This window comes from Pelecanus crispus, chromosome 5 (assembly GCF_030463565.1).
Source record: "Pelecanus crispus isolate bPelCri1 chromosome 5, bPelCri1.pri, whole genome shotgun sequence".
In the NCBI taxonomy this organism is placed as follows: domain Eukaryota; kingdom Metazoa; phylum Chordata; class Aves; order Pelecaniformes; family Pelecanidae; genus Pelecanus; species Pelecanus crispus.
In genome coordinates this window covers 17,081,811-17,100,276 of record NC_134647.1, presented here as the reverse complement: position 1 = coordinate 17,100,276, position 18,466 = coordinate 17,081,811, and the positions used below count along the sequence as shown (strand labels likewise).

The window sequence follows — 18,466 nt, the reverse complement described above, 5'->3', positions numbered from 1 at the left end:
GAAGAGGGAGCAGCTGAACTCTTCGTGCCATCACCTGCTGCAAGGCATATGTGACTGGCAACGTGGGGATAGCATCCCCTTTCACACTGCCGGTAAACCCATGCCTCATGTAGGCAGGACGAAGTGTGAAAGGGCCCTGTTCTCCACAAGTGGCAATATCGAGTAATGTGTCATATGTAGCGTACATGATACCAGTATGTTAGGTGTCCATGTTCATCTTTGATTTGTGCTTTTGGGAGAAAAGGGTGAAGCATTCTGGATCTGACCTTTGGAACAATGGAAGCATTTGCTGCCAGCCCAGCCAGGTGGTCCTGGCTTAGTCTTTCCATGGCACCTCCCCTCTACAGTTCTCAAAGTTCAGTCTCCATCTTGCTGGTAGCTAATAGAGCAAACATGCCTGATGTGGATGTGTTCACAGTAGTTGTGGAGAGGGCTTGTGCTTGGCAACCTGTTCTTAAACTCTGAAGAAAATCTGGGGACTGGTCATATGACTTAAAAAACCCTGGTCATTTATTCAGAAATGTCTTTCGCTGTTGATCACTGACAGTGTGTTACTGTAGGGTCTCTCGTAAAAGAAGGCTTCCACATTATCAGTTTGAACATTCCTTGTAATGTTTTGGACTTTTCCTAGGACAGCTAATAAGGTACTGGATGTACTACTGTTAGGGGAGCAATTCTACTTGTGTCTTTTTTTTTTTTTTAAATTACTTTATGTAACATTTTAGGTGGAACATGGTGCTTGTGGTGTAGCTTTTAAATATATCTTAGTGATATTGGGAAGATCTGAGTTTGAGGGGTTTTGGTTTTGTATTGTTTTTCTGTTTGATTTTTTTCTTTAAAACTCAGCTGGATCCATTCAAAAGTACTATGAACAAGTTTTTTTTCACTTAAAGTGCTAGCTGGAGTAAAAGCAAGGGAGTGCATATAGACCTTGCCTGTTTCTTCGAAGATCTTGTTATTTATAGGCTTTTTGCCAAAGCTGATGCCACAAAAAATTGACTGAGCCCCTGGGCTTTGTGTACACTTGAATGTCATCTCTACCTCTCCTTAATGAGTCTGTACAAGGCTGGAATTAGTACAGATTAGCTGCATGGTACTTCCTGTGCCTTTTGGTTTCAGAACTCTGATTTGCAGAACAAGTCCTACTGCTGTTTTGTGGAAAGCCAAGAATCAACCCATCAAACTTGCTGAGGTTTAGGTATTGTAGCCCAGTTGCGTGGGAAGTGGCGGTGAGCCTTTGGAATAAGGTAAAGGACTGTGAACGTTTTTAAAGGATCTCTCTACTGGCTGGGTATCTGTACTGCACTCTTTAAACCATCTGGACGCCATAATTCCATAATCAACCATGCTGTGAATCCTATATAAGAGGTATAGAATAATTTGTCTTTTTAGTTCAGGTTCCTGATGATATCCTGGGAACTTGGAAAAAGTACTGAAAAGGACTAGATCAGTAAATGACCTTTCTGCATCAAAGCAAAAAAATACCCCTAAAATACCAAACAATACACTGCTTCTTTAACCCATATTTATTGTAATAAAGGCAAATTTCAGAAGGCTCTGTGCATTATGCATGCTTTCACAGATCAGATGCTTCTACTGTATAATGCAAAACTGTTCATAAAGTAGCAGCAGGAGGCTGCAGGGGTGTTGCAGGAGTAGTTGGCCCCTGGAGGCAGGATGGGTAGGTGATAGGTGTAACCTTGGTTTCCTGCCTGCTTGTGTAATGCTTGCCAAATGGCATTGGATATGAGATAGCTGTGTGGTGAAAGATGGGAGGATAAAAATGACTGTCTTGTAGTAGCCTGAGAGATACTTCTGCTGTAAGCATGAAGTTTTTGAAGAAAGGCAAGATAGAAGCTTTTGGCTTGTTGCTCTCAGTGCTCCAGGCAGTGTGGTAGGTTAAAGAAGGAAAGGAGTACTCAAACCTGTGCCTAGGAGAGAAGTGGATCATGGAAATCAGTCAGCAGACAACTGTTCTGGAACCACCCTAATTCCTGACAAAAACCCAGTTCTCTAGTGGGTACTAGCTAAAATGAGAATTGCAGCCATGACTTATTTTCGATTTTGAAATGCACAAGCCTTGGACAGTTGATTCCCAGTGTTCAGAGCTGTAGGCAAGCGGGCTCTGTTGTGGTTTAACCCCAGTCCATAGCTAAGCACCACACAGCTGCTTGCTCACCCTTCCCCTGCCCGGGGGGGAGAGACTCGGGAAAAAAAAAGTAAAACCCGTGGGTTGAGATAAAAGCAGTTTAATAGGACAGCAGAGGAAGATAAAGTAATAATAATAATAGTAATAAAAGAATATACAAAACAAGTGATGCACAATGCAATTGCTCACCACCTGCTGATGATGCCCAGCCAGGCCCTGAGCAGCGACTGCTACCCCTCAGCCAACTCCCTGCAGCTTATATACTGAGCGTGACATCATATGGTATGGAATAGCCCTTTGGCCAGTTTGGGTCAGCTGTCCTGGCTGTGCCCCCTCCCAGCTTCTTGTGCACCTGGCAGAGCAGGGGAAGCTGAAAAGTCCTTGACTAGCATAAACACTACTTAGCAACAACTAAAACATCAGTGTGTTATCAGCGTTCTTCTCATGCTAAATCCAAAACACAGCACTATGCCAGCTACTAGGATGAAAATTAACTCTATCCCAGCCGAAACCAGGACAGCTCCCAGGCTTTCCATAAGTAGCAGCTCATAGTTACATGCAAAAACAGGGGAAAAAAAAAAAATGTTAAGACATTTGGAGACTGGAGATTTTGGGCTTCTCAGTGGGTTTTTAACTTACTGTTTTTAACATATGCTGTTTATTTCTCGATCATGAGGATTTGCCAGGTTCTGCCTTCTTTTGGAGGATTTGTCTTCCTGAAACCTGTAGCCTGGCTGAGTAAAATAAATAAGTAGAAACACTTTGGATGTAAAGTTGGAATTATTCTGTCTAATGTGCTGGAATATTATGGCTTTGCCTTCCATAACAGTTTGCATAACCTTTCATGGGTTCATCAGGGTGTTAGTAAATGCTGACAAGCCTTCTTCAAGGCAGCTGATACAGTCTGTAGACAGACTAAGTTCATATGATAGTATGTGTGTGAGTGAGTTACTACAGGTCTCTAGACTGTTTCTTCTCCAGCATTTTCTGTTAGCTGTCACCTACAGTGGTTCAGATTGGATAGAGCCCTAAAGTCTTGGTGAATTATACATAAATATGCAAGAATTGTATATGTGAATATTGTATAGGTGAATATATGTGCATTTAGAAAACTTGAGCAACATTGGCACCCATGCAGTAACCAGCTCTTGTAGCATACAGGCTTTTGCCTTAAGGCAGGGGAGGAGAGTACCCACACACAGAAGCTCAGCTCCCATTTTTGATGTTTGGAGCAGTTACACCTTATCATCTGAACAATGTGATTTGAGCTTGCAAAAAAGCATTTCACCTGTTCCATAGGCAACATGTGGGAAGGCTACGTCATAGTTTCTGGTGGTGGAGGAGAAACCTCCAACCTGGATAAGTATCCAAGAACAGGGTTTCTGGAATTACTCTCCTGACTTGGGGGGAGCAGGAAGGAGAACGAGGCTGGCAAAATTATTCTCTCCATCTGCTGAAGTCCTCATACGTGACCTCTCTGAATAAGGAAGTTTCAACTTTTGGAGGAAAATGCTCTGCTCAGGAGGTGGTGGTCCTCAACAGACCCCTTCCTCTAAGGGGGAGGGATTTTGCAAAGAAGTTGGTGCCAGCCAGAGCTCCATAGAGCTTTTAGCCTGCCCTGTTGTGCTGCTCCTTTTCTTTCCTTCCTACTTTCTTCCTTTAGTTTGCTTGTTGACAATATACTATAGTTAGAGACAGCGTTAGCAGGTCCTGGTAATGAAGGCTCCCCAGAGTGAGTGGCATTAAGGCAGGGAAATGTCAAAGCCCGATTTAGAAAAGTGATTTGATCACAGGGTGGAAATTGAAAGCAAAGTGCTTAGTATGTCCCTCAGAAGGAACTGAATACTGTCAGTAGGGTGGGAATGGGCCGAAGGGGGAACCTGCTACAGGTTCTACTCCAGAAACAAAGAGGCTCTTTATGCTGGTCCTCAGAGATGTTGGTCTTGCTGAGACAGGGAGTGGAGTCAGCAGATATTATTGCAGATGCTGAGAGTAGTAGAAAGAGAAGAAGAGGTAACCTTGGGTAATGACAATCACCCTGGCCTTTTTCCTAGTGCAGAAGATGAATTGGAGTTCTGGCCTGTGTTCAAGAGGGCTCTTTATCTTGGGCACAGGGCTCTACCCGTGGGCATGGCAATTCTGACTTGCAAAGCAAGACAGCAGTTCTCCTAGCATAGCATGGGAGCCAGCTTCTTGAGCTCCAGGTGCAGGAACAGCATGAGATCTTCTAGATTCATAGTGTGGGAGGAATGTGAGTCTCTGGACCTTGGGCACACTTTGCAATTTTGCTACCTCTCTGTTGTGCCACAGCACCATTCCTCATCTTTAGGCTGTGGGGTGGACACAGGAGACTGACCAATGTGCAGAGCTAAAGTACCCAGAGCCTTCTCCCTCCACTTGCTGGCTGTCCTGGGCTGAACAAGTCTGAAGGTTAGGCCCAATTCTTCTCGTTGTGTTTACCTATGGTCTTAGGACACTTGATAATGATGTACTGTTTGATAACCAGTACTATGAGTGGTGTAAATCCTTTGTTATAGCCTGTAACTTGAGAAAAGCATCCCCAAAGGGAGCCACACACAGGAGGAAGCATCTTAAGAGCGAAAGATTTCAGAAGCTTGCTCCAATTAGTCTTCATAATGCATATTGTGAAATAATAGAAGTACCTTTACAGAACAGAGAATGCAAACACGAAAGTGATATTCTCCTTGTAATAGTGTTGATTAACATGTTTCTACATGTTTTTGAGATGTTTCAATGCAGCAGTTAGCTGAGTCTTTGCATCCATTTATGGTGGGTTCTATAGCTGTCTCACCCCATGGGGAGAAACTGAGCACAGTAACTGATTTGCTTGAGGTCTTGGGTGAAGCACATGGTGCAGTTAGGAATAGCTTGTCCCCACAGGGCCGTCGCTACAGGCTTGTACCCTGCAGTTTCTTCAAGGAAGGCTTCTGAGTTTGGATTGAGGATGGCAACTGCTATAGAAGAATCTGCTGCAGCCAAACAATCCTCTTTTTATGCTTCACAGAAAAAGGGGAGTCTTCAGCAGTGTATTCAAAGGAAAATGCTGAAATAAAGCAGGCATTGTTAGATGAGTATGGTGCAACATGCAGCTTCAGAAGTGGGACAGGTCCTTTGTGTCCCCCCTTCTTGGGGATATTACTCACTACTTATGACTCTGCCTTAAGGATAAGCTGACCATCGTTCCAAGCCACCAGACTTGAAAAAAGTCCTGCACCTGCTGTGCTTATTTCTACATCTTGTCTTACACCTGGCATGATCAGAAACAGGGGTATATTCTTAAGATGCTAATTTCAGCCTGGTGAAACTTGTTGTCGTGATCTCCCTCTGAGCCCATTACGGGGAAGCAGGTTTCTCCAGGAAATAATTCAGAATGAGAAAGTGGAACTCCTGGTTTTTTCCCCTATTGACTACAGAGTGAGGGAGAAGAATGAACCTTGTAAGGCAACCCAATGTGACAACACCGAGTCATGTTAAACTCGAGAGGTGTGTCCTGAAGGTGCAGGTCGCAGTGAGGCTGCTTTTTAGTAGCTGTCAGAGGCAGATATTTGAGTTGAGCCTCAAGGCCATGCCATGTGATTCTTGCTTCTACAGAAATTTTGCAATACAGAGCCATTTAGGGAAGGTGGCAGTGACATGTGTTTCTTTGACGATAGGCCATATGTGCCATTATTCTCTAGTCACACTTGGATGTATGTTACACCTCTGACTGATATGGAGGAAGGAGTGGGGTCTTTTGGGGGAGGATATTTGTTCGGAGACATAGTGATTGACCTTCTGTTGCTGTCATCTTCAGGATTTGAGAAGACTAGCTTTGGAAGGGCCTTACAAGGTCCATCCACTTTGTGGAGTGGGCTCAGTCTGGCTTAAATCACACTTGAGATGCTTATCTAACTTTTTAAAAATTCTTTCATTAGCAAAGGATTTTCATGCAATCTATTCCAATGATTTAAATTCTTCACTGTTAGCACATTTTTGGGGGATATTCTAAGACTTCAACACCACATTGTGACCAGAAAATTATATTTTTAGTTGTTTGGAGCTTTTTTCCTAGTCAGATTGGGTTTTAGAATATGGCTAAGCATGCAAACTCTCACATACTTTAATTAGAGGGACACCTGTGAAAATCAAATTCAATGTGTCTTGAGCTGAGCACTCAAAACTGGTCATTTCATCTCTCTATACCTCTGTTTCCCATTTGCCAGCTGGGGATGCCAGGGATAAATTTGGTGACTCTGTGATATGCTGAACAAACACTCCTCTTTACAGCTGGATGGATGCGACATTGGACATGGATTTTCCAGGTCATTCAGAAAGTCTCTTAACAAAACGCAGTATTGAACCCTGATTTCCTAACTCTTAGCCCAGTGATTAGCCCTGTCTTTGCAGGATCTATTGAATGTTGTCAGCAAGTAAGAAGCAAACAAGAACTGCTCTGTCTGCACCAAGTGTGACATTGGCCTTTCCCATCTTCCAGTGATCCGAGGGTCTTGCTGATTGCTCAGCCATGGGAATAATTTTCTCAATTTAAAATGAAGCGTTAATATGTTTGGAGTTTCTTCCTCTCCACCCCCATCCTCCTTTGTCCAGTTCTTTCAAAGAAAGACTTAATTGTGCCAGGCTTGCATGAGGAAGGCCAGGCTGTCCCCAAAACCAGCCTAGAGGCAGACATGGAGGGCAGGAGGGTGTGCCCTGCTCCCAGAGAGGGTTGGAGGGGAGCAGGACTCCCGCTGTCACTCTTGCTTTTCTCCCTGAGTCTGAGTGCAAAACCCAAATTATTCCATGAGCACTAATCTACTTCACTGAGCAAGTCACATTTCATTTGGGCAGAGAAGAAACCAGGTTTAAAAAAGCTTATGAAACTTCCTTTGTTTTTACCTTATTAAGTTAAATGGCTTTGTGCTTTCCATCTGACTTGGACACTTTTTTCTTCTTCCCCTCTTCCAAGTATAATGTCTTCCATGGAAGAATAGGCAGTGGCCTGAGATCAAAGATTTATTTGTTCTGTTGCTAGTTGACCCATTGGCACATGCTAGTTTGTTGCAATTCAAAATTAGTCACAGTGTTTACTGGTTCTGTGCCCAGTTGGTAGTCGGAGATAATGCACTGGTGTTGGCAGATGCAGTGAAGTCAGAGGCATCATTTATGAGGGGTGGAGAGGTCAGGATATGGAGTGATCTAGGAGCATTAGGCCCCCATCAGTAAGACGTAACTGCAGCCTCTTCTCTGATACAGTGGGGGGTAAGATGTGGACCTGCAGGGCTCAAGTTGTGTCTGCTCTGGCTGTGCGCTTAATGACTCTCTCTTCATTCAGGGCCGGGCCATCCTAAATTCAGATATTTCAGATGCAGATTTAGCTTCATTTGGGATCCACAAGATGCATTTATTTTTTGCCTTCCTACTCATCACCTGCCTTCTCTAAACTGGTCTTTGGCCTGGATGACCCACGTGCCATGAAGAGTAGAGTTTTATTAGGTTTCTGGTTCACATAATGGGTCTACATGGTGTTTGCTGAGAATATTTGGGTTTTCAGGGCTTTTGTTGTGGCATTCATATTTCAGAAGAGCGCGAAGGATGGTGCTGATTAAGAACGGTGGATGCATTTAAGCAGCTGGCATATATTTCTCTATTAGATAAGCATAAATGTGAATGTTACAGTTACCTTTTAGAGCAAAGCAGAACTGCATTTTAGTTGGTCTGATACTGCTTGATGCTAGCTGCTGCTGCACAGCTGGCAAGTGTTTGTCCTTAATGGTGTTTGCTGTTCTACATCAGAGAGTTTGGTGGTCACAGGGCTGATTTCCAGATCTCCATTTCCTTCATGCCCAGTGCTCAAAGCAGAGCATGGGAGACCCTGTGCTAAGCAGTGCAGGGGTTTGCCTTTTGGGAATGCTTCCTACTGTACACCTAGAAAAAAGAAGGTAAACTGCAGCCAGATGAGACGCTTCCTTTTGAGTCCTATAAAACTGTGGTGTTTAGGTAATGCTCAGTCATCCTGTGAATCTTACAGTCTTGCTTTTGAGAAAAACCTGCAGCTCAGATTTCCCTAAGCAAACTTTGCATTTTGCTGGAAAAAGTTGCTGGTTTTAAAGGCTATTTCCTGCCTTTACTTCTCTGATGATTGCTAGCAGAATGCCAGATCTCTGATAGAGAGGATTTCCACATTTCTCTGTCACTTTTTCTGTGTTATCTCACTTCTCAAAGTATATCAATTCAAAGCTTCCTGGAAATAGTTCTGCCTGCAACAGCAGACTACAAATACATCCATGATATGAGAGAAATGTGATCATTTACTTATTTGTTACTAGCATCTTGCCTCCTAGGATCCTAAAGTGCTTTTAAAACTTCAGTCAAACTCTGAATCTCTTTGTTGCTTTTATTAAAATGCAGGGAAAACTGAGGCTCCATGGGTGGAATGTGGCTCTGTTTGGAGATGCTGGAGTAGTTGGCTGCCTGTGGTCCCAGTTTATGAGAAATGCAGAGCACCTGAAGATCTAGCTAATTGTTGGAAGAGACCTGTTTTCTGAGCAACACTGGAAAATGGTGTTTAAGTATCCAAATACATCCGGTGCCTGAGGCCAAAAATGTTGGCTGGGATGACATCTCCATCCTGTCATAGTGAATCCAAAGTGAGCCACGACTGGGACCCACAGCAACACTGGAGCCCCCTCTAAAATCCATCCCACAAGGTGTTTTGTGGGATTCATACCAGGTATTCCCTCCTTCACCCTAGCTTGCACCGTCTTGAAATGGTCCCTATCCTTATGCAGGGCCAGGACTTCTCAGGTCAAGGGCAGACCAAGGAGCCTAGCTATGGTTGCTTTTTAATCTTTGAAATGCCAAATCCATGCCCACTGCCCAGTGTGGTTTGCCTCCAGACAGCAGCTGACAGATCACACCATCTCTGATCCGCTCTGAGATTTGGGAGCCGCAGCAGGGTCCTGACTCTTACCCTGGTAAATCTGCTCCATTAATAGCTATCAAAGATCCTGAAGTTTCCATCTGAACTTTATCTGGCTTTGCAGCAAGCTGGAGGATTAAAGACCATCACAGGGGAAGGGAGGGAGCAGCCATGGCTCACCCGGAATAGCCTGACCTATGACAGCACGTACCAGCCTGGGGAAGGGAGTTGTTCTGTGAGCTCATGGGTTATTAGCAGTGAGCACAGACATGCCTGCAGTCAGCAGCACACCAAGGGCCATCTGCTCCATCCTTGGCTGGTTTAGGGGGTCTAGAGGGATTTACTAGTACAGCTTGCCTGTATGGCTCTTTGATGGGAGAGCTGGGAGCAGGCTTGAGGGCCAGACTTGTGGAGCCATCATTTTATGCTGCTCAGATGACCTTAGGGTTTGACCTCTGGGCTGTTTGTATGGGGCAGGTCTGTTTTTGAGGGAGCATGGTATGAGAAGATAACCCCTGCCCTGCTGCAGCCTGGGGCTGTTGTCTCTCTGCTCTGTCATAGCAAGTAATAAAGGGATCAGACTGGGCTGTATGGCTGGGACTTGCCTATAGGGCCAGCAGGCATGGGGCATAAGCCATCATCTACCAGATGGGGGAAGAGTGTAGGAAACAAGAGCAGGCTTTTTGGCGTAGCCAGGGATTAACTTCTCACAGCCCCTCTCTTGTAACAGGTTTTGTTTTCCTTGCCTTGTTCCTCTGCTGGTGTCTCAGAGTCCTCTGTTTCACCTGCCCCATGTCACTACTGTGGAAAAATGCAGGGTTTCTTATTACTTCCTCCCCTCTCATTCAGAGCTGCTCCTCAGCTGAGCATCACTGTTGCAGCAGGAGCTTTTTTCCTTAGAGATAGGCTGTGAGTTAGAGCCCTTTCCAGTGCCCAGCGTTTTGCAGGACTCAAGCAGAGCACCACAGCATAGTGGAACAAGATCTTCCCAGCTGGCTGGATGACCCCAGACTCAGAGTGCTTGTCCCTGGAGGAGCAGTGGAACTGCAGATTAACTTCTCTGACACGTGGGAAGCAGGAGTGTGGCCAGCACAATGAATAGTCTGTGGGTGCTGCCCAGTGTTTTACACCAGGAAGCACTGACGCTGTTCTAAACCTTTGACCCCAGCGACATACTGCAGATTCTTCCTGGCCTTCCCTCCCCTCCAGGCCTGAAAGCATTGCATCTCCTGACTAGCTAGACAGATGCATTGCCCCATAAAAAGCTCCTTTGTATCCCCAACAATTCTATTGATATGCACATTGGGAACATCATTCTGCTTTGGAATTTGCAGCTTGCATACTTGGGTGCTATGGGCGCTACTGGTGTTATTGCCCTTTGGATATCTAGGAAGTCACCCAGCAGGTGGGAAATCTGTGCTCAATAGATCTTGTAGCCTAGGGGAGTACAGCTGACCACAGGGCCTCTGAGAGCATCCTTTCTGGAAGAGGTTCACCATTCCACCGGATGAGAAAGATGAGGCCATACTGAATCCTTCTCTCCTGCTGGCATGGCAGAGAAATGTGTAGCCTCGGCAGCAGTGTTGTGGCACGTGCTTCCCTTCACTGGAGCAGGTGAGTAAAGGAGGCACCAGTGACGTGTACAGGACTCTGCCTGTCCAACCAATGTTGCTGCTTCTGCTGTTCAATGAGCTGTTCTGTACCAAGAGTTTGAGAGGAAGAAGGGACTATTTGGGCTCTCTATGTCCTGCTGCACAGACAGGCTTACCAAGCATGTTAGGTGCTTGTAGTTGCAGTGTTTGCTGCCGTTGCTCAAGCTGTAGGAAGTTGTGCTTCTAACTCTGGAGGTTTTTGTTCAGGTCTTGGTCACAAAGAAGGCAATCTTCATCTGTATGTGTCCTTTCCCCACCTTTTGCTGATACTTGAATACCACAGCAGTTCCTGGAGGTGAAGAGAGGCTGTTGCACAGAAGGAGAATGAAAAACAGTGATTCCCTCCTAGACATTCAATCCCAGCCTAAATAAGGGGACTTCTGAGCCGGGTGCTGAATGACTGCACTGATTTATCGTGTCTAGCACTAGAGTCAGTTACTGTGGTCAGGGGTGAGCTGGGAATATGTGTGCTTATATGGGGGGAAAGGGAACTGAGATTAGCCAAATAGACATAATGCAAATGTCCTTGACCTTGGCTGTGTAAAAAAGATGGGAGTGGGCCAGTAGGTGCATTGGCAGTTGGACTAGATGATTGTTGTAGGTCCCTTCCAACTGAAAATACTCTATTCTGTGTTTTGTTGCGTGGACCTTCTCAATGCCATTTTGGAGATCAAACATGAAAGTTTGATCCCTGCCCTGCAGGGGAAAAATCCTCTTTACATTCTCTGAGAAGATCTGTGGGTAGCAAAGGGAGCTGGAAGAAGTTGGTTTATGCTGCTGTCTGGCTACCTGGCAGTCCCTCAGAACGGCTGGTCTGGAGACACTTACTAGTGGCCTTCCTGTAGACCTGATGGCAGTAACATGCACCTGCTTTTCCATCTTGACCCTCTTCTCTCCAGGAGGGGCTGAACTGATGGCTGAGACCTGTGGCTAAAGGACTGCTGTGCTCAGCAGAGCAAGAGAGACTTCAGCTTTCCAGTGCTTTCTGCCTCTTGGGCAGTCATGCTCTTGCCAGCCAGGGCTCCCTTGCTTTTCAAGGTGTTCCCTCAGCACCCTTTCTAGCCCACCTTTGGCTCCTCAGAACCTCCTGTGACTGAGGACTGGTGGGCTTTTCTCTGTTTTTACTGGCCCTGCGAGACAAGGCGCGCTCCCCCCCCCCCCCCCCCCCCCTTTTCCTTGGCATGATCGGGTTTTATTTTCAGTTAACAAAGATGTTGTAATTGAGCTTAACCAGCTATAGTTTACATCCTTGTCTCTGCTGCTGGAGTTGCTTGGGGCATGACAAATAACTGCTGCCATCCTCCACAGCTGCAGTTTGCTCAGCCCTCTTGTGATGGGCCTGCCTTCCTGCCCAGAAAATGAAATGTTCAAAGCCTGGGAGCGATCCACTTAGCTGCGTGGAGCGATCATTAAAAGAGAAGTGTGGTAAGGGAAGTAGTCTGATAACGATTTTTTTACAGGCTGTGGGGAACTGTGCTGTGCAGGGAGGCAGTGAGTGGAACAGGGCTGGCTGCTGACACTCTGAGATGTGACACTTGTGAGCGTCATGTAGATCCATGGTGTAAGGTGCCCAGTTGCTTTCAACAGCCAGCTCCTGCCAAGCATGTGCATAGTGAGAAAAGGTGGAAAGAAGGTGGGACTTTCATTGCTCCTTCTCTCTCTAAGGAGGTCTCTGCATGGCTTTCTGTGTTTGAGGACAGTCCAGCTGTTCTGGGAGGAAAAAGCCCAACCCTGTCTGGACCAGAGACTAGTGCTAAATCAGGATAAGTGTAACCACACAACATAAGGCATATTAGGGATGTGGTTTGTTTCTTGCTAGTCCAGGAGATAAACAACTGGGCTGCTATTGCCTTGTCTGCAAAAAGCATTAGACCAGTGAAGGACAAACCTCAGTCATGCTCTTCGGTACAGCAAAGTATAAGAGGTCTGACTTCATCCTGATTTGTCTGTAAGTCCTTTTTCAAACTCTGACTGTGTGGAGAAATACTCCAGAAATTATGAGTGCAAGAATAAGGGAGACTTTTTAACTTTCTTTCAGCCTTGTGAGTAAAGCCTTGCAATTCTTTCTTTGTCTCTGCTTTGCTATATCTATGTTTGAAGTCTTCTATTTTTCTCCTCTCTTTCTGCAGGTCCTTCAGAAGCTTGGGAAAGCAGATGAAACAAAAGATGAGCAGTTCGAACAGTGTGTGCAGAACTTCAACAAACAGCTGGTAAGATAATTGACGATATGTAATTACACCCTGGGTTTCAGTATTAGCTCCCAGTCATCTGCTGCAATATGCAATTAAAGCCCATTAAATTAAATGATGCCGTAGGCCTATTGAAGTGAACCACAACTCGTAGATGTTCATTTATGAGAAATTACACTGTGTCTTCCAGTGTCCCTATCATGGAGTCAGTGAGAGTGTATGCTGAAAAATAATACTTGCTCTAGACCCAAGTTTAGGATAAGAAATAGCTCAACCAGAACACTTCCTTCAGTTAGCGGCTGCTTTATAATCTAAGTTTTCCTGATGGGCTGGAAGCAGAGACATAAGAGCAACGTTGTGTCTCTGCAAGATGGATAGGATGGGAAACAGATTAGAAATCAAAAATAAAATGGAACAAGGCAGATACAGTTTCCTAAGCACAGTGGAGGGCAACAGAGACAAAGAAAGCAAATGGTGAAAAATTAACATCCTTCCATGGCTAAGATCTAAATCTAACTTCTTCCCCATCCTTGCACAATCACTATGTGAGGCCTGACATTATTCTTTCGTGTGTCTGCTTCATCCTTATATTTTAGTGCATAAAAATATTTTAATAGTGTAGCAATTTTCCCCCACCCTCCTATTTAGACAGCAGTTGGTTTATATCTTGAACTGGGTGTGGTTTTTTTATCTGGAGCTTTCAGCCACCCAGAGGAGGGGAAAATATCAGTTACCCCAGGAGATTTGCACTGTAGTACTTGGTGTTAAGGAAAGCATTGTTTCTGTTTCATGGCAGGAAATGCATGCCACACCAAAGCTCAGGTGATGCTGAAGAAATCTTTTAGCCCCTTTGTGCCCTGACATATTTAGGACCTTTTTCTGGAGCTGTTAGCAGCAGCTGCACTGTGTTTGTTAAGACTGAGCAGATGTGGTTATGTGTCGCAAAACCAGCTGAGAAGGGATTTGCCACAGCTGAATATAATGAAAATCTTTCTGTCTAACCGGGGCTGACATTCCTGGCTGATTCCTGGAGACTAATGCTCATTCTCTTGGCAGCGATAGTAGCTGTTGCTCCAGAAGTTCATGCAACATCTCTGTAGCGTGTCCACCAATGATATTTTCTTGCACACAGAAGAATACAGTTTGGCTTCTTTCTGATGACATGACACTACCAGGTGTGACTTTTCTGTATCATTTTTAAGTATTGGCAATCAGGAAACAGCCTTTTTAAAGGAGAAATACTGGAAAAACTCAAATCCAAACTTCTTGATCTGACTGTCTGGGATGGCTTTTCAATTTCCAAAGCCACGAGTTCCAGTGGTGCACCAAGAAGCCTGTTAAAGAAGTACTGCCTCTGTACCCCTTACAGCTGAATTTCTTTCCCCATCTTGCAGGGGCAGGCCATGAACTAAATTCTCCAAATAATTTATCAAAGGAGCTGGAGACTGCTCTGTATTTGCTGTTTGGGGTCTGCTGGTTTTGCTTTGGCCCTCAGTTTCCCTGTTGCTGAAATAAATGCAAACAATGCCTGTTTTACAGGGCAAACCATAGATGTGAGTTAGCTGGATTGTTAGGATATTCAGGGCTGAGGAGTTGCTATGATGCCAAGCAGACTGGGGAAATAACTTCAACTATACACATATGCATATATACACACTTGTTTCTGTATGTATGATATGTGTGTGTAGTATAGCTATGTGTGAGAGATTTCTGTGGCCTTTCCTTACAAAGTCTGTTCCAGTGGGAAATGTAAGCCTGCAGGACAACTGATCTTTTTCTGCAGGCTTGTGACAGAACAGCTCTCCTGTGGAAGTGGAGTGGGCTGGGGTGCGACCAGGCAGTGGCCTTGTTTGCCTCTTGATTAGCAGCTCCTCTGACTCTAATGACTGTGTTGGGCCACTTTGACACATGTTCCCATGCGTGGACTGTTGATGAATGGAGAGCAGGTCTAAAAATCACTTACTCATTTTCAACCAAGGTGTCTTCTTGTTCTCTCAAATGGTGGTTGAGCGGGCATAAGAGAAAGCATTGCACTTCCCAGCTCTCTGTCTGTTCAGGTTCATGTAAGAGTACCACTCTGAGGTCTCTGAATGGTAGGAGCTTTTTAGCTCAGACAGATGGATTTGCTGCGTGACAAATGAGCTGGATATAACCATGCTTCTGCAGGGCTACAGGGCTCACCTGTGTCTTTTGAATGTTTAAGAAGCAGCACAACTGGCCCCCATAGTACTCCCTCATGACAGATTATCTTTGGCAATTAACCTCCCAAAAAGTTCATTCGAAGCTCCCCCCTCCTTCCCTTTCCCAATGTCACTTGTGTTCAGGCACTGGCACAAGGGTCTGTCCTGGAAATTGTCCTTGCAGACCTGGGAGCAAGAGGCCTGCTGCAAAGGTGCAACACAGCCCCTGCCTGATGTGTACCAGGCTTTGGTTTCTCTTCCCCTGCGTTTGAAATACTTGCTGGAGAGAGAGTGGGAGGCTGGTGGCAGTCCTTACACCTGGCACCATGCTGTGTTTCTGCCTGGCAGAATGGCTGGGTTTTGATACCCTTCATGAGCTGTCACTCTTGTGGAAGTTCTGGGTTGGTTTACAGTGTTTCACACCAAACGCGTGAGAGACAAGCTGCTGCTGGCACAGGCTGCATCCTTACCCCGTGCTGTTCAGCACAACCTCAGCCTGCAGGGCAGGCAGCGTGGACTTAATCTTTGCTCTTGCAGCGTAGGTTTGGCTGTGGACCATTACAGTCAGTAGCTCAGAGAGAGACTTTCTGTCCAGCCAAAAACCCTTCATGCCCAGCAGTTTCCATTTTAGCCCTATGTAGCAAAATAAGTTTAACAGCTTGCCTGGTACCCCAGGATGGGAGCTTCTCACTAGTTGTTCATGCTTTGTGTCTTAACAGCTCTAAAGTTTTGCTGAGTGGGGGCTTATCTGGAGCTCTTGTTTCAGTGCTTCCCCCCGCCTTTATAATTCCATAGTCTGCTCTTCCAGCCCTGTATTAACGTAATCTGGAACAGGACATTACCTGTCCCTTTCAGGCGTAGAACATCCCTGCTGATAATAAAAATCCTTCTCATCAGAACTACAAGACCAGGGAGTCTATGTAAACAAGGGGTTGCAGTCTAATATTAGGACAAAATAATTTCTTTTGAAGATTGGGGAAAAAAGGGATTTGGGAAACCTGTCTGCTACTAAGAAACAGCTCTACAGAAAATCACATACTTAACTAGTGCTCAGTGAAAGGTACTGTAAATAACAACCCCCCAACAAAGCAAGAAAGCACAAAAAGAAACCAAACCACTTTTGTGTTTTAATCTAACAGAGCTATAAGTAATAGGTGGTTCATTAGGTCTTTGGAGAGAGAGAGAGCTCTTCCAGCCTTCCAAGCATAGCACTTCTATTTTTGAATATGCATCTTCCTGTACATACTGTCCTTCACTGTCCTTCATCTTATAGCTGGTTGTGTTATAGGCTCACAGGGTTGAATTACACTGTGATTGCACGTGTGGCAAAATCTGCTCAAACAAGACAATACTTGTGTTTTGAGTAGAACAACTTATTGTGGTCACTTCTATCTACATCAAGACACAGTGTCATTGTCCTTGTGTGAAGGTTTTAAGTCAGTTTGTTAGTGCAGGGATGAGAAATGAATAGGGGGTTCCGGATTGGCACTGATCTTCAATTTTTGTTCTAGTTTTACTTTCCTTTGGTGGAGTTTTGTTACTCTGATATCACACACACACAGAGTTTCTTTTTTTTTTTTTTTTTTATGTTCTTGCAATTTAGAAATTACTATGCTATTAAATTCTTGAACATCTTTAGATTCAAACATACCTCTATAACTTCCCTCTGCACATGCTTAAACCTACTGTTCTTTGATAGCTGGGAAGTGGATTAATTTTTCCAGATTCTAGTTTAACTCTCTTCCCTACTTTTTTTTTTTTTTACCTCTGAGTTTAGGAAGCATCTTCTAAATGTGCACTCAAGGGTGTTGAAAGATTCTGTTCCATACAGTATTTGACAGTGTCTAACTGTGTTTTGAGAGGTGTTTATGCAGAATCATGGCTGTACTTGACAGCTCGCTGTAGCCTGCTTGAAGAAAACAGGTGCTGCATGCACAGAGAGAAAGCAGTTGCCAAAGTCTTTTGGGAAAGCATTAATGCTTAAAATAATAAAAAGAAACCCTTGTAGGAAGTGAGGGAGCTGTTTTACTGGTGGACAAGAAATAAAGCAATGGAAATGCCAAAGAAGGACTTGGATGGGAACTCCAGGTGCCCAGGGGAGCTGGGGAAATGGGATTCATGGCAAAACTTTGAACATGGGCCTCTCTGAAAATCTTTCTGCCTGCAGATCTTACAGGCTGTAAAGTCTAGTCACTCCTCCTGGCAGGCTTGGTACTTCTAAGAGACTTAGGTAACCCCATAGTCATGGAGATCAGCTGTAACTGACTTTAAACATCAGCAAGTGGTGACTAAGAAAGACCACTCCAGTTGCAGGATGCAGCACTGCATATTTGCTAACTGCACATTGTGGTGAAAGAAGTGATGTTGAGGATACCTGGAGAACGCAGAAGGCTAGCTGTGCATTGCTGCCATTGCACACTTCAGTATTCAGGTCCTGACTTGCAGGTTTTTCAGGTGGTCCATCTAAAAATCTTGATTTGATGTTTAATTGTGATGCTGGTGTACCTCTCAGAGGATCCTTTTGTCCTTGTGACTGGGTATCAAGACTTGAAGAATTCACGAGTCTGGGTTCTGTCATGTGCTGCTTTGGCAGGATTCAGACAAGTATGGGCACAACTTTAGAGGTGGTTTCTGATTTTAGATGCTATAATTTTGAGAGTTACAGTCCTGGACATTGCAGGGCCCAAGTGTGTGGTGGGCAAGGTCTGCAGAGGACCTTCCCTGCTGATTAGTTTCTGATAACCTCAAAGTTGTGTGTTCAGATTTAGTAATTTTTAAAAATGATACAGCTGCAGGATGGCAATGTATCCATCTGAGGGATTTTGCATAATTTCTTCTGTGCCATTTCCTCTTGTGTTCTGACACCTGATCTTGCCAGTTCCAGTGTGTGATTTCTAGCATGGACCAATACTAGGCAGACAGCACTGCTTTCCTCTAAGCCTTTCTTGCTTTCAAGCAAACACATGTTACAGCTTGACTGAACTGCTGCTTGTCAGCTCAGCCTCCCTGATGGCCCTCTGTTTGTGTGTTCTTTGATTACTCTGGCACCTCTTCCCTGGTGGTTTCTGATTGCACTGCTAGGAAGGTCTCATCTGCCCAGGTTTCCATATTCACCTTAAGCCAGCAAAAAGCTCTACATTTGTTTGCTCTGTGTTTTAAGAACTCCTAGGACTTTTGCAGCAGATGTGGTCATTATTCCTTTCCTCTTGTACTCCCTTTGGGTCAGTTCCCAATGCTTCTCCAGACTAAGAGTCTGACTTTCTTTTACAAAAGTGGCCAGCTCTTGCCCATCCCTCATTTCCTTTGTCAATGGCAGTAGGAAGAGAACAAATGTGAACTCATCCAGAACTTTCAAGACAAGGAAAACAAATTGGGCC

General features: G+C 44.8%; 1 protein-coding gene across 9 annotated transcripts in view; it reads left to right on the top strand.

Annotated features, from left to right (window-relative positions):
* Positions 1-18,466, top strand: part of BIN1 (bridging integrator 1) — a 97,163-nt gene that overhangs the window by 31,289 nt on the left and 47,408 nt on the right. For all 9 annotated transcript variants that reach the window (XM_075710203.1, XM_075710201.1, XM_075710198.1 and 6 more), the window contains exon 2: positions 12,850-12,930. In XM_075710203.1, the coding sequence (XP_075566318.1) occupies positions 12,850-12,930 (81 nt within the window). The remainder of the gene's footprint in view (positions 1-12,849; positions 12,931-18,466) is intronic.